Source organism: Papilio polytes, unplaced genomic scaffold, assembly GCF_000836215.1.
Source record: "Papilio polytes unplaced genomic scaffold, Ppol_1.0 DF823510.1, whole genome shotgun sequence".
Taxonomy (NCBI): Eukaryota; Metazoa; Arthropoda; class Insecta; order Lepidoptera; family Papilionidae; genus Papilio; species Papilio polytes.
In genome coordinates this window covers 1,271,794-1,287,787 of record NW_013525694.1, presented here as the reverse complement: position 1 = coordinate 1,287,787, position 15,994 = coordinate 1,271,794, and the positions used below count along the sequence as shown (strand labels likewise).

The window sequence follows — 15,994 nt, the reverse complement described above, 5'->3', positions numbered from 1 at the left end:
AAATGTTTCTTACTTACAAATATTGTATTTTTGCCGCTTTATAACTATAAAGAGACGATATCAAAAGACATGAACTCTGTTAAAAATTAATTTAATCTTTAAAATCCTGTAGCTCCATCGTATACACGTAGAATGTAAGTGCACTAAGCGTCAGTTAATTTTAAGTTCGTTCCTGAGTACATAGACTAATAAGTGGTTAAGTTTTAAGATTACCCTTGATAAACTATAATAAATATGACGTATTCGTACAAAAAGAGGTTATACAAGGAAATGATAGACTTTTCTTTCGGAAACGTAAGTAGGTATAGACTTTTTTTTTTACCATTCTTACTAATTAACTTATGTACATTAGATTATTGAATGTTTTTTCGTGCAGAATTCACATTGATGTTATTTTTTTAAGTATGACTAAATATAAATAAAATTCCTGCATGCCTTCAATATCTTCAAAACATTTGTCATAACTTTAAGATGAGAGGGAAATTTGAATTCACCGACTCTATTAAGAAAGGAGCAAAGAAGAATAGAGAAGACCTGCAACTAAAGGTAAAATGTTTTGTTAATTTTTATAAACAAATGAACATATCTATACATTGTTAAATCTGCATCCATAATGCGCTCCAAGTTGTAACCTTAACAAAGTGAACTGACGTCGTGCGGAGTATTTAAGAAGGCTACGCTTTCAGAGTGGGGCCAAAACCGTAACGCTGATGGCTGCGGCCGACCGCAAGCATCAATTAATCTTCCAACTATTGCAAGTTGAACTAAATATCTAGTTAAAACCATTTATAAATACTAAAGAAAATATAAATATGCCTGCCGATTCTAATGTTATAGTAGCGGGGGAAGCGATTGAAGAAAGCCTGTTTCAAAGTCTCCCAGAGAGATCGAAACATGAGGAATTTATACGAAGGGCTGTTGATTTGTTGGTCGAGAGAGTGGTGTTCGGAAGATCTCAGAGATCGGCTAAGGTGGTGGAATGGGCAGCTCCGAATGAAATAAGAAGCGTTATTGATTTGAAGCCAAGGGAAGGGCCTATATCACATGATGAACTTTTAGCCATCATGGCTGATGTGAGTATTTTTATTTCATGTATATTAGCTCTATCAGTTATAATAATTAATACATTTTTATTTTATGAAACATCCAGCAGTAACGGATTTAATTTAATTCACTCCGGGTGGCGCAGATCACGAGTAGCTAAATAAACGTTGTATTATTTCTAAATATAAACCACTTAAAAGATCTATAAAACGTTTATCCCAATTTTGAAATTAAATTGCTAGGAATTATATGAACCAATAAAATATCTAAAAAATTAGTTAGTACTTATTATTATGAAACATGTTTTGTTTGAAATTTAAACGCAATATTTTTGGGTGCGTTCCTTGATACAAGGGTGCTGATCTGAGGGCCTATCATGAATATGTCCTTGACAATTATGAGAAAAACTTCGCAAAATCACACGTCACGTTGACAAAATTTTTATCACGATGCACAAAAGTAATAAACTCGTCGAAAACGTTACGGAAACGATCTCACGAATATTCGTAATAAATCCTCCATTTCAATTTGGTCAACTCACTTCCTAGTTACTAAAACATTCCTACGATCTATCTCGTTTGTTCCGAGTTCGGAACAATTTGTATACGTGAATTTCCAGTTTGTAGTTTCCTGTCTTTAATCTATTTTTCCGTGTTTGTAAATATGGTTTTCGACTACCTTGAATTGTTTTGACATAATTTTGTAGGATGTCAATATATTTCAAACAAATTCCATTGCAGTGGAAACCCTCAGTTATGTATACCAGTTACCATAAAAAAGTATAGTGTAATTCTTAAAATTGTATGAAAAAATCATTTTGGTGCTATTTTCTTGTGCCAATTTAATTAATTGAGTAAGGTTCTTAGTAAAAAGTGTAATTAGTTGCTATAGTTTTGCTTTATTTGATGGAAATTCGCAAAAGGTATTTTATTTGTATGAAGCATTTGTTTTCTAGTAATCTTTTGTTATAGTTAAATAAAATAGCTGTATTCAATTAATTTTAAATTAAGTTGTTGGTTTTTATAAGGTTGTTAGATATTAATAAGATAATATTGAGATGCCAATGTAATCAGTTATAACTAACGGAAGTCCTTATATGATCATCATGCGATAAGTTGTTTTATTGCGAAGTTTAAAATTAATCCTTTGTGGTTTAATAATTTTATAACGTAGTGCTTATTTTTATGACAAATTATAACAAAGCTACTGAAACGATGCAAGGATACTTCTTGGTGTGCATTGGATTGATAAAAATTAATCTTTTATGATAGTTGCCTAATTATTACGTATTGTGGAGTTCTTTTAAAATTCCAGCTTATTTTGTTGTATAAATTACTATTTTTTTTCAAGGTCGCACGTTACTCTGTCAATACTGGTCATCCTTACTTCGTGAACCAGTTGTTCTCTACGGTGGACCCGTACGGTCTGATTGGACAATGGTTGACTGATGCTTTGAACCCGAGCGTTTATACTTACGAAGTGGCTCCTGTGTTCACTTTAATGGAGGAAGAAGTCCTGAGGGAAATGAGGGCTATCGTTGGGTGGAAGGATGGTGATGGCGACGGTATATTCTGTCCTGGAGGATCGATATCCAATGGTTATGCGATCAGCTGCGCCAGACATCATTTTTATCCAGATGTCAAGGTTAGTATTCTATGATTGAGCGAATGAGAGTAAATAATATTATGTTAATAGTGGTGGCCAGCAACGACCATTTATGGAAGAATGGACATGCTCGCTTGGTGAAATATAACTCCTAAGGCCTAGTTTTTGTCTTCATTAAAATAAAGAGGATCGTAAGACGAAGTGAAGCTGACAGAGGTGAGGAGGTATAATAAGGGGGATATAATCTTCGACAATTAAAGGTAGACAATGCGGATTTTGCCGATGTCAATTCAGGTGGTCGCTTGCTTATTTCTATAAAAAATCTACTCGAATTCAGAATGTCAATTGAACTACTGTGTGAGTGGTAGGGAGTTGAAAATTGAGACGTCTAAAATAATTACATAGAATAACATGTCATATACATAGTGCTAGTCATCACAAGAGCTAGAGATGAGGGGAATTCCTGAACGTAGTGGGAATTTTAGTCTATTAAAGCTATCATGTGTCATGTGCCTAGGGAATACCAAGTAATCATGGCATTACTGCAGAGAGGATAGATTTCAATTTAATCGGAACACTGAGAACAGAAGTTTACAATGTGTCGTTACGTAACTTTATTTTGCAAATTTTTCTTTCGTAAAAGTTATTCTAAAAATAACCGAATTATGGCCGCCGAATATATATACTGTTATGAAATACTTGAAAGCCGTTTAGTTTCGTTTTTTGACTTTTTTGAGAATAAACATTTTTTTTACGTTTGTAATTTGGGATTCTATGTTGGTGATATACTATAATTTTAAATTTTCACTTTTGTCTGTCAAACACACATGTCTTTATTGTCACGTCACGCTCTAGGCTATATATTTTTACGCCATTAAACTTAGGGGGTAAATATTTTGGATCAAAACACCTAATGTGGGAAAAAGACCATAAGTTGCTGCCAACATTAAGGAAGCAAGATTGCCATAGTATCGTAATTGGTATTTAGTCATTTGCAATTGAGAATATCACAAATGTAAACAATAAAATAAAGTTTTAATAATTCCATACGGGTGAAGTCGCACGCGAACAGCTAGTTACTTATAAATAATACTTACATTTGTTTGTTTACAATAGTATTACACTCGTAGTAGAAATATAAGGCATCAAATCTAGTTATGTAGGAAGTTTGGTGGTCACCTTAACCTCGTTTATTTAATGATTCTGAATATTTCGCGTGCAGTATACCGACGGGGCCTCGACACATGAATGTTATATACTAGTAAACTTGAAATTTATAAGAACGTCCTTAGATTGGCTTCGATTTGTTCTGATCGTGGAGATTTCCGCAGAATTACGAGATAAACATAACGTAAATCGTTTGTGTTTGTAATAACATATTTAAATGTTGAATCTTTAAATAATTGATACAGTATCTTAAGAGAGTAAATTTGATTCTTATTTGATTTTATAAATTAGGTTTTCTACAAAGACATACATATAATTATAAATTGAAATGGTTTTTAATGAATGTAGACTGTGTTTTTGGATCGAATTTGTTAATTTAAAATAGAGATGCAAATATAACCAATCTACTTTTTACAAAACGCATAAAAATGAATTTAGATCCTCGTATTTGAAGTTGGTTAAAAATAACAGACGTCCATCAGCGAATATGTATTTGTTTAAGCAATTGTTGAATAAAAAAAAAGTTGTAAAACGCAGAATTCGCGTTTCTATGAAATTACAAATCGAGCATTTGTTTTCTTTACTCGCACATTTTTATTTTTACCACTTTCGTTTTTATTTTTTCGTTACACTCGTTTCAAACGTTTTTACGAACATGTTTTTACTTTATTCGTGTTAAAAAAAATCTTCAGTATTTATTGTATGAGAGAATTGTACTACCATTTTGTATATTTCACACAGTTTGCGTACAGGTGTTGATGGACGGAATGAAAACGAGTTGCTTTTAGAGTCCGAAGCATCAAAAATAAAAACTGTTTTTAATTTGGTTCTTGTAAAGGCAATGCAGTCTTTATTAGAATTTCGTGGAACGATGAAAGCAAATCAAAAATTTATTTCTGAATATCGTAATATCTAACTAGTATTTTCTTATCAACAGACTAAAGGAGTGTATGCTGTACCGAAGTTAGTACTCTTTACGTCGGAACTAGCACATTATTCGACTAAAAAAATGGCTTCCTTCATGGGAATCGGTAGCGACAATTGTATCATGATAAAAACAGACGATTTGGGTAAAATGGATGTTAAGGATTTGGAAATCAAGATTTCTGAAGCAATAAATGCGGGATCTACTCCTTTTATGGTAACTGCGACTGCGGGTACTACTGTTTTTGGGGCTTTTGATCCGTTGTTACCGATATCTGGTCTATGCAAGAAGTATAATCTGTGGCTACATGTTGACGCGGCTTGGGGCGGCGGCGCTTTGATGTCGAAGAAACATAGACATCTTCTTAACGGAATAGAGATGTAAGTACAATTAAAAATTAAAAATAAAATTCTTAGAAGTTAGTACAACATACATTCGTTGAAAGAAGGAACTAAAAATTGGCTATGATAATTAAGGTTAAGAAATATGTAAAAGATATGGCGCAATATATAGATTAATTATTCCATTAAAAATGTACATACTAACATAATATTGGATCTTTATCTGTAATAAATAAATATTATTATTATTATTATTAATTATAGAGTCATCGTTCCCAAAGTTCGTAGCAGTAACCTTTTTTTAATTTTGAGATTTTATGCACATAAATGTTTTAACAAAATCACACCGGCATCATCGAATAAGTTCAGCTTTTAGTAAATTTAGACTTAACTAACTTTATAAAGCAAGAATTATTAGAAATAACAACCAAAGGAAGAAATTTGGTAAAAAGAATTAACTTGCCTACTATCCTTATTACCAAAAATTTCAATTTGAATTTCCTGTTTTCATAAATGATAATAAAAATTTTGACTTCAGTATGTAGTTGCCTAAATGCTTTATTATTAGCTATTATTATATCATAATAAACTGTTATATTGTATTGCGAAACACATCCTTGAGTGCTAATAAAAAACATTGGAGCGAATAGCGGTGCGTTCGCGAGTTTACGCAATCTTTGTTCAGTGCGAGTAACTGGCGGTCATTAGCTTGACTAAGGTTAGTGTTGAAGGTAGAGACAGTGTCAGTCGTTAACTTCTAACGTCACAAATCAAAGTACACTGTATATAAAACTAAAGTAAATTTGTTAAGAACTTTTGTATGTACTTTCAGAGCCGACTCCGTTACATGGAATCCTCACAAGCTGCTCGCAGCTCCGCAGCAATGTTCAACATTCCTGGTGAAACACAAAAATGTCTTAAAGGAAGGCCATTCATCCAACGCGAAGTATCTCTTCCAGAAGGATAAATTCTACGACACGTCGTACGATACTGGTGACAAACACATCCAGTGCGGTCGACGCGCTGATGTCCTCAAATTTTGGTTCATGTGGAAAGCAAAAGGTAGCGACGGTTTCGAGAAGCATATTGACAAACTATTCGATAACGCTAAATATTTCTTGGAGCACATCAAACAAAGAGCTGGCTTCAAACTCGTACTCGAGAACCCCGAATGCACTAATATTATGTTTTGGTATGTGCCAAAATGTCTACGAGGTTGCGAGAATGATTCAAATTACAAAGAAAGGCTCCATAAGGTCGCCCCCAATATTAAGGAACGAATGATAAAAGAAGGAAGTATGATGGTCACGTATCAGCCGCAAGGCAACCTCGTTAACTTTTTCCGTATTGTCTTTCAAAATTCAGCTCTAGATCACAAAGATATGGTCTATTTTGCTAATGAATTCGAAAGGCTCGGATCGGATATTGTTGTATAGATTCAAATTAAAATTAATTTATTTGACAACATTTTATTAGATAATTATGTACAAAACATTTGACCATGTAATCTGTGATTTAATTTACGATATAGCTGTATTACATTAAATCGATATTGTAGTGAATGTTAGTAATTATATTTATAAATAAAGTTAAATAAAAGCTATTTTTAATTTTATTTAATGTAGGGTTAAGGACGACGTGGTTGTTTTTTTGGAACAGTTGATATGTTTTTCAATGGCCTTACTAATTTTGGCGAGATGTAGAAATTAAAAATACCTTTCAGAGTATTCAGAAAATGAAAGTTGTATCTCAATTGGTTTGAAACAATTTTATACTTCGGTGAGATTCCGTTTTTTCACACACTCAATAATGTACTCGTAGTATAGCATCTTAGTATAAGTGGTTCGTTTTATGTAATTTGTGAAGAAAATAATCAATCTAACTAATGTTATAAATGCGAAAGCTTAGATGGATGGATGCGTCGATGTTTGTTAGAGTTTGTAGCCTAAACTGCTAAACAGTACTCGATGAAATATGGCATAGATGTAGAGCAAAGTATGGAAGAACACATAAGCTACTTACTTTCAGTTTGGTTAATTCTAAACTGACGGAGTTACGGGCAAAAGCTAGTAACATAATAAAGATGTACATTTATTACTTGAAATTGCACGAATTATTATTAAGGCAACTAGTTGTGATGCAATTTCGTAGTCTACAAAGGCAAAGCTGTAATTTGCTTAGCTATCAGATGATTAGTGATTTAGTTAAACGCGTACTGTTTGCATACTAAATAGGAGATTTAGTGGATAATGTATGTGCTGCTTAACACCATTGATGTTATATTCAACCAGCACTATGATTTATGATATGAGAAATTCGTAATTGCATTGATTACCTGTAACGGAATTGTTGCTAAATAATTTAACTACATTAAACGAATACGATATGGTTATATAGTAAAGGAAATCAACGATTACAGTTACAAAGAGTTAGATTTCTTCATAGATATTACATTAACAAAATCATATAGAATACAGGACCATATGCAGTTTTACTAAAACGTCAAACTCAATCTCAATCTCAATTTACGAATTAATTGAAATCCAGAATTTATGAATTAAATAAAAGTTTCATTACATTTATTCTTAGTTATAATATTTTACAAAATATAAAAGCAGGTGAAAATCTTTAAGGTATATATTATGATATTAATTTATTCAGATCTCGATCGTTACAACTGTTCATCTTCGTCGGACAGAGTTTCCAAAGAAAATTGTTCCCAGTCCATCTGTAATCAAAAATAAGTGAACAATAAGTTGAAAAATTATGAAATGCAGCTGTTAAGATATTCTGCGAGGAGTTTAAAAAGAGTAAAATCGCTTGTATGTCGTTGGCGTGTCAGTACTCAGTGGTTTAAGCACTTGACTCGTATCCTACAGGTTTTGGGTTCGAATCCCGCCGTGTTCCACTATGATTTTCGATTTTTTGAATTTTCATATGTACCTAATTTACCCGACTTTCTCACCGTGAAGGTAAACATCGTGTTGCAACCTGCAACATATTGGCGAAGAAATTCAATGATATGTGTGAAGTCAACCAAACCGCAGTGGGCCAGCGTGGTTGACTATGGCATACTCGCCCCTTATTAGGTTAGACTCCGAGCCCCTCTGTGGGGAACTATAGTGAGCTGGTAATGATGATGAGCTTGTGTGTTCTTCCAGAATGTGCTCTACATCTATTTTTTTGTCTTTCTCATATGCCACGAAGATCCTTTCACCCTTCATAAAAACAACCATTCAGACTTCCAAACTTTCTTATAATATTAGATTGTTCTTACCAAAGTTTCATCGTCAGGCACTCTCGAAAGCAAGTCTAAGATTTCATTGTTTGGTATTCTATTTGGTTTTAAAATTTTCCTTGTAAATTTATGTATTCCTGAAAAATATTAAAAGGAACATTATTTACACATTGTTTAAAAAATATAATAACGACCTACAATTAAATGTAATGTTTTTTAAGGTATGATTTCTTAAAAACGATGAATAATCAAAGAGCTATCCACTACGACACCACCGCACCCGTGGACAAACCAATTATATGGTTTTTGCGGGGCCGTATTTGTGCATATTTTTAATTTGTTTTTATGTAATATTTTCAATAAATAATAAAACTAAAAACAATACAACCATACTGTGTTACAAAACTCTGTATATGCATAAAATAGAGGTAATGTGCATGTCATGTTGCGTTGTTAAAAAAAAACGGATGAAATAATAATCTCTTTTTGTTAAGATGGTTAAAATTACTTAGGTAAAAGTTAAGAAACATATAAAAGATAATTTTATTTTTTGTGATGTCACAATGCGAGTATACTAACCCCAAATCATAAGTATGTATTTAAGTGGTATCAAATACATAACCAATGTTATAAATAATATTAAGAATATCGCCAAACAACTCACGAACGGTACAGAGAAATTGAAAAGGCTGGAAAAAAGAAAATCGCTCTTTAGTTGAATCGCATCGAGGACACTCTGATCGTAAGTGTTAATTAAATTTCGTTTTTACTTTTTAACGCTCTCCCCGAGACTGGCAAATTTTCCAATTACGTTTTGTACAGTCTGTACCATATCTTGGAGGGAATTTATTTTCTGTCGAAGTGTTAAATTTTTCTCTTCCTGAAAATAAAATTCCTACTTATTTACTCATTTCAAAATTAAAGTAAGAATACGAGGGATTTTTAACAGATTGTTATTATCACCTTATCCTGTTTTGGAATTTCTTCGCCTTCTATTGGAGTTTGCTCAAACCTTCTTCTGACTGGAATTTATTAAAAATGTAATAAATATCTGAAATATTAAATATTTTATCTTGCCCTGAAGATTTTTTTGTTGACTTATAAGAATAAAATTAAAAATCTATACTTAACGACTAGCGTATGATAGTTATTTGGATGACAAAAACCTGTTGCGCCGACCCTACAGGAGTAGGATTAGGAAGATTTAACGACTAAAGGCCTATAAAATTTATACATAGAAAAAAACATCCTTTTAATTAATAATCTAATGACTAAACTTAGACTTAGCGTACAGTTTAAGATAAGATAAATCAATTACATTTTCTATTTGGAGGAAGATGATTCATATGCATTTAAATAATTGTGATTCATAAGTATATGTCTAACAATTATCTCACTTACATGTCAAATAAAAAACAAACGCGGTCGTATAACAATATCCAGATCTTCATAGTTCAGGAATTACGCGGCAACATGCATCCAAAGTGTGTCTAAACTTTTGCATTATTACGGAGTAAGATTATTGTTTCTGCCTTGTATTATGTGGACATAAGGAAACTGCGGTACTTTGAATAAGAATAACTTGAGCGCGAGATAACAAAGTTTAAGAAAGTGAAGTAAATGGTTTTGTCCAATAGCGGTGTCCGTGTGATGCAATAGTGATGTCCGTAATCGATAATAAGGAATCCAGATGAAGGTGACGTAGGCGCCAACAATGATGTTTGTTAATGTTAACTTACTGCTTAGTACGGGGTTTTTTGACGGTTTGTACCACGCGAACGGTATGAGAAGAAGAAGGGGTAACATCCAAATTTTGAAGATCCAACAAAAAATTAACCAAGCGATCAAAGCGATTATATTACTTTGTCTGGATTCCCATTCAAACATTGTCCTGAAAATATATTCCATATTAATAATAGAAAATAAATCACAGGTTAAAATGAACCGAACGCAAATAACTTTGAGGCAATCAAAGAAACACAGAAAAAAGGTTACTACGGATGTTTTTTTTTCTGATTAATTGAAATAGGGAATTAGAGTACAAATAAACTCTTACTTGAATATTTGGAATGTGCTCATTATCCAGGAATATATTGCTTTGGCCCGTGCTATATTCCGTGCGAAGATATGCCTATCTAATTTATCCTCAGTTTCCAATAAATCGGCTTCTTTCGGATTGATGACACGAGCTGATGCTTTTATCTATAAAAATAGACACATGTTACGCTGCATTTAAATTACAAAATATGTTTTAAATGTTTACTTACGAGATTCCAAGTAATTCCCATCTCCAAAAGTATTCTCGGATTATTTCCTTTAGCCTTCTCCTTTTGATTAATACCTTTGAGTGCATACCATTTTTTATCCGTTGTATTTATTTTCAATAGAGGTACCGAAATCTTTCCGACATACTCTGACCTCTTTTCATCAAATACTATAACTTCTAGAATTGATGTTATGTCAGTCACTGTACTGAAACAAGAATAATTGTAATCTTTAACATTGTCCATAAAATAATTGAATTTCTAAATGGCTTGAATATTATTATTTACAACGTAAATATCTTCATCCAATTTGGCTCGTTTGTTTTGTGAACTGTATGGGTGTAAAGAGATTCATTGTCCAGTTTTAATATACAAGAACAGTCCGTAGTGGGTAGACCTTTAGCACCGAAGACAATTATCGATAGCCAGCCAACGTCTTTGAAGTCTTTCCACGTTTGATGCCATGCCTGCAAATTAATAAATGAAATAAGAATAATTGATTAGGATAATTAGCTAATATTATTGGTGATTTTTAACACGATTGGATAAGACACGAAATGAGTATATTACAGGACGCTTGGGAGTAACCCCAGTGGTTGAGAAATTAAGGAGTAAAAGGTTAGCGTGGTATGGGCATATTATGAGGAGGGATGAATCGTATGTAACAAGAAGGACGTTAGTTATGAATGTGGCGGGGTACACCGGTAGAGATAAGATGGATGGATTGCGTGAAAGTTGACATAATCAAGAAGGTAGTGATGACTGAGATGACGGATGAAAAAGTTGTTTGGAGGGTGAAAACCCGGTGCGCCGATCCTACGAATGTAGAATAAGGTAGGGGGGACGATGAAGATTCCTAGTGGTTTCTGTAATTCTAGTCCGATAAATATCTAAAGCACTTTGGAATTGAGAAGTAATCTGTAAGCAAAGTTATATTCTACTGTACAATTTCCATTTAGCTTAAAATTACTCTATGACTTAAACGTATTAATTTGTGAAGGGTCATAATAATTTTTATTTTCTTTAAGACTTACAAATTTTTGGCGTTCTATGTTTAATTTATTCCGAATATTTTGGTAATCGTCAAGGTCGAGGATTGTGTTATTCAGAACTGTTCCGCTTATTGTTATTAGAAAGAACAATTTTATATTACGACCGTCACCTTCTAGGTTGATCCGCATTTTGTGTGTTTTTTCGTGTTTCAAAAGTGATAAATCCACAATGGACCTGTAGTAAAGTTATCATATTAAAGTTTAGACATAAATTTAGTAAATACGTTTCGAGTTTTAAAAGTTTTAACAACTTACTTGCCCACAAAAATGTCTCTATCCCAAAGGGTTATCTCCAATAATGTTTCGTCATACGTACTTATGTTTATGATCTCTTGCCATTTTACTACCGATTTATTCGTTTTGATTACTTTCGATTTACGTTTTTCCATACCTAACCTACAATTAAAAACATCACCGTTAAACAAACATGAGAAATTCTGTCTTATTTTTATAATGTTAACTAAAATTTATAGTTTTAAAATCGTTTTACCTTAACCGACAGCTTACAAAGCGTAATCTATCATCATCACTTTCAAAACCAGTGGCTTCAATTAATGCAACAGTTGTAGTTGCATATTTAGTTCTTTTCAGAAATCTATCAAAGTGATCGTTGGGCGTGTTTGTTAAAATTAGCTGCAAAATTATAATTGACATGAATATTATGAATTATAATTAAAATAGTTAAATATTCACTTTACGTGGTGTTCTTAAGGTGAAGTCTAATGTTACATGAACTACTAGCAATTCTATATTAAATTTACGCTTTTATTATAATTGATTGCTTTTACACGAATCGATAATATAATTATTTTCAACATGTTCCTAGATAAATGAACGTTAACTCTACGTATTAAACAAAGCTTTTAATTTTATTGTAGTTACAGTTGTACCTTTTCTACTTTTTCTCTGACTTCTTTCTTCTTTTCCCTATAAGCGTTACGTCTTTCTTTCACAGCTGTCATACGTAAGCCAATTTTTTGACGTATTGACTTCGTTGTAGGTGTAGGTGGCAGGCTTGACTCATCAGTATCTTTTCCTATGTCTTGTAGACTATAAACAAATGAACACAATTGGGAAAAACAATTCAAAACAGAGAAATAGTTCTGTGATATATTAAGTTGTCAATTTTTTTCCATACGCACTTTTTCATGGGTTTTATAACGAGTTTATTTATAAAAGTAGTTAGTGGTATTATTCTCTAATAAGCATTATGTCTTCTAATTCAATACGCAAAACTACTTACGATTCCAAGCTTGTTTTTGAAAAATTACTCATATCACTGAGAAATATGTTATCCGACAGATTATCTTCATTTTCACTTTCCATTTTCTCATTTACTACATTATTTTGTATTTCAGTGACAACAAATTCTTTAAAATTAACATCTTCATATGATGCACTAATTTCTTTACTATTTTCGATAGTCATCGTTTCTGTTCTTAGCTTTTCATGTTCAATGTTACTATCGTTATCTTGAAATTCATTTCTAACATCACTACTGCTAAGATGTCGTTTAGGTTCTTTGTATATAAAATTATCACCAATGCACATTAACATATCTATCGATTTAGACTTCTCAATCTTTTTTTGCATTTCATTATATTTGTTTTGTATTCTTTCGTGTAGTTTTGGGAAGTGAGTTTTTGCGATGTTGTACGGTTCCACTTTTTGCACATCACCCATTTTATATCGACACTGTTATGTATGTTTTGGTATAATCAACGCGTAGAACAAGTCAACATTATAACGAATGATATGAGACTAGTCTGGTGCCTTTTTGCTATTGATTGAATCGACTTATCACAACTCGTATCTTATCGATTGTTTAGTTATTGATTACGTTCAATACTATCTTTAACAATTTATGTTAATACGCGATTTTTATTAAATAATTTTATGAAATTACGTATATATTTTTGCTTGTTTTAAATCTATGCAGCTGTAAGATTTATAGTGAAGCTTAGAAAAAAATAAAATACATATATATGTTACGTCTATTGTGCAGATTGTAAATTCATTCTTAAACCTGGAAAGGTTTTCGATTGCTAAAAAAGTTTGGTAACCAACAAATAATATGTGTGAAAATAAGTTTTTTAAATCTATCATAGATTTAAATAAATAATTAGCTTTTTCAATAGCTGGTACATCTGCTTTATAACTGTTATTTAGTCGTCGAGTCTGGGCCTAAGTAGAGGAAGTACATCGTTTTTGTTTAAAAATATTTGATGTTTTGTTGAATTTTTATCTAAATGGAGTAAGATAAGGCGAAAATAATAACACATTTGAAAGAAAATACATTAATTATTTATCACAATCTAAGATTATTTGATATGCATTTTAAAAGAAACAAGTTTATTGTACTGGGTACTTTTTTCAGAGATAACATCATAATTAATTTGCTATTTTTGTATTTGTTAATAATTATTTTAGCTTAATTAACACTTTAGGTACTAATTATCAAAATAATTAAAATCTAAACTAACACGATCTGATATTTTGTAAAACAATTTGATTGTTTGTTTCCAACTTTAAAATTTGGTTACGCTATCGGTATTAAATTTGCGTCGAAGTTAACTTCATGTGCCGCTTAAGCGTCGCCAGGCTATGACCTGAGAGCTATTAGTAAAATGTAATTATTTTACGTAGCTTTCACATCTATGTGACCTAAAACATCGTTTATTGTATGTGTTATTTCTAACTAGCTTGATTTCTATTCAAAATAGAACAAAGGAGTATTCTTTTACTTATTACCATGTTCTTCAATCACGTGGTTTTATATATTCTGTTTTATCTACATTATAATAATTACCTTTTTTATGTTCTTGTATATTGTGCAATCACTGCAAATAATGAAATGGGCAATTATATTTAGCAATATGTTACTATTATCAAGAGATTTAGACTCAAAGATACGGTGTGTTATCAGTGAATGGAACATTAATGAATTGTTATAAAATTATTAGGTTTGATTGCAGTACATCCTGAAATCTAGATTTTAATGTCTGGTTTCTTTATAAGTGTGTTGTAAACATCATTACTTCGCTCTATTTTAATATTGTTGGGTAACGAACACGTAAAGATTTGATCGCTTTTTAAATTTATGCCTAATCTATCTCTAAGTAAGAGAATGATATTTTTAGTTTGTTGTGTGTACTCCATTCTATTGTGACTGCCCACATCCAGCGTGTTTGATTTCTACGAATCAATTGTACACTTTTTCGAAATCTATTTGCGAACGCGACTTCGTCCACGTATTTTCCAATATTTTTTGAGTTATTGCAATACGTCCAAAAATCCAAAATACAAATCGTTCCTATTTGTAATATGAAGTATAGTTTAATTTGTTTTAGAAAATTAGAGGAGCCCCTGCGTTTTTTTACGAGCAATAGTTTTAACAACAGATGTTAAATATACTTTTTCTCATTTGACAAAAAAAGTAAAATCTGGAACGAGGCAATCTAATCCCGGACTGTGGGATTTGTTCAGTTGTAAAATAAATGTAATATGACGTCACCGCAGAGTTGAAATATCGCTGCGCCGTGTGCGGGGGAATCCCTGAATTTTGTCACGCGCGCCGCAAATTGTACACTCCGGCTTTCAGTTCCAACGTAAGAGGTTTTTAATGTTTAACCGGAAATCTTTTCGCCTTTGTCATGTCTTGTTTTATTATGATTTAGAACCTTTAAACGTAAACTTAAACATTTTAACAAAAAATTACACAAAACGTAGTAACTGTTAGCAATAAATGATTTTTCAAACATTCAACAATGCAGAACTAGGGGAAGGATCATATTGTACACGTAGAGCTGCGACTATAATTTCGCGTTTCGTGGTAATAGGCAATAAAAATATCTATAAAGGACGAATGCTTGCATCGTAAAAAGCTAATTTGGAATTTGGGAAATGAAAATATTGCGTTTTTAATACATTTTTGAGTCTTTTGTGTAACTTCATGAAGTCACTAAGTAATGTTTCTTTGTGTAAAGTATGCGTAATTTGTGAAGCGTAACTAATCCTATAAGCAGGCCGTAACGCGATAATGTGAGTCTCGAGCGCAGCTCAGCGCCTCCAACTTTCATCTAACTTTGTCATATGAAATTTAGTTTTAAAATGAGTTCCAAGCTTTGGTCCGTAACGGGTTCGTGATTAAAATTTCGTCTCTCCTCCTCCGTGTAGTTGTTAATACTACGTAATTACTTTTCGTAGAATTTCTATAGTAGTTTGACAAATTTCGAAAAACATTTCAGGACATACCGACTGTATATTATAATTTTATATATGGATTAAAAATGATTTTACAAGTACAAGTGAAAAATCTTTTAGTAACTAATTCGCATAAAACCTATTGTTTATAATAT

The 15,994-nt window shown here is 32.0% G+C and overlaps 2 protein-coding genes across 2 annotated transcripts; one reads left to right on the top strand and one right to left on the bottom strand.

Annotated features, from left to right (window-relative positions):
• The first annotated feature begins 681 nt into the window (after positions 1–681).
• Positions 682–6,685, top strand: LOC106104631 (cysteine sulfinic acid decarboxylase). Its single transcript, XM_013284728.1, has 4 exons — positions 682–1,073; positions 2,395–2,688; positions 4,754–5,121; positions 5,915–6,685. The coding sequence occupies exons 1-4, from the start codon at positions 813–815 to the stop codon at positions 6,516–6,518; spliced, it is 1,527 nt and encodes a 508-aa protein (XP_013140182.1). The 5' UTR covers positions 682–812; the 3' UTR covers positions 6,519–6,685.
• Positions 6,686–7,631: 946 nt separating this feature from the next.
• Positions 7,632–13,381, bottom strand: LOC106104630 (multiple C2 and transmembrane domain-containing protein 1-like). Its single transcript, XM_013284727.1, has 14 exons — positions 12,880–13,381; positions 12,527–12,686; positions 12,127–12,269; positions 11,892–12,032; positions 11,619–11,811; positions 10,873–11,051; positions 10,588–10,792; positions 10,377–10,522; positions 10,056–10,211; positions 9,284–9,338; positions 9,091–9,200; positions 8,900–9,009; positions 8,360–8,457; positions 7,632–7,810 (listed from the first exon to the last, which is right to left on the bottom strand). Exons 1-14 carry the CDS (start codon positions 13,317–13,319, stop codon positions 7,754–7,756), a joined length of 2,193 nt encoding a protein of 730 aa, XP_013140181.1. The 5' UTR covers positions 13,320–13,381; the 3' UTR covers positions 7,632–7,753.
• Between the last annotated feature and the right edge of the window lie 2,613 nt (positions 13,382–15,994).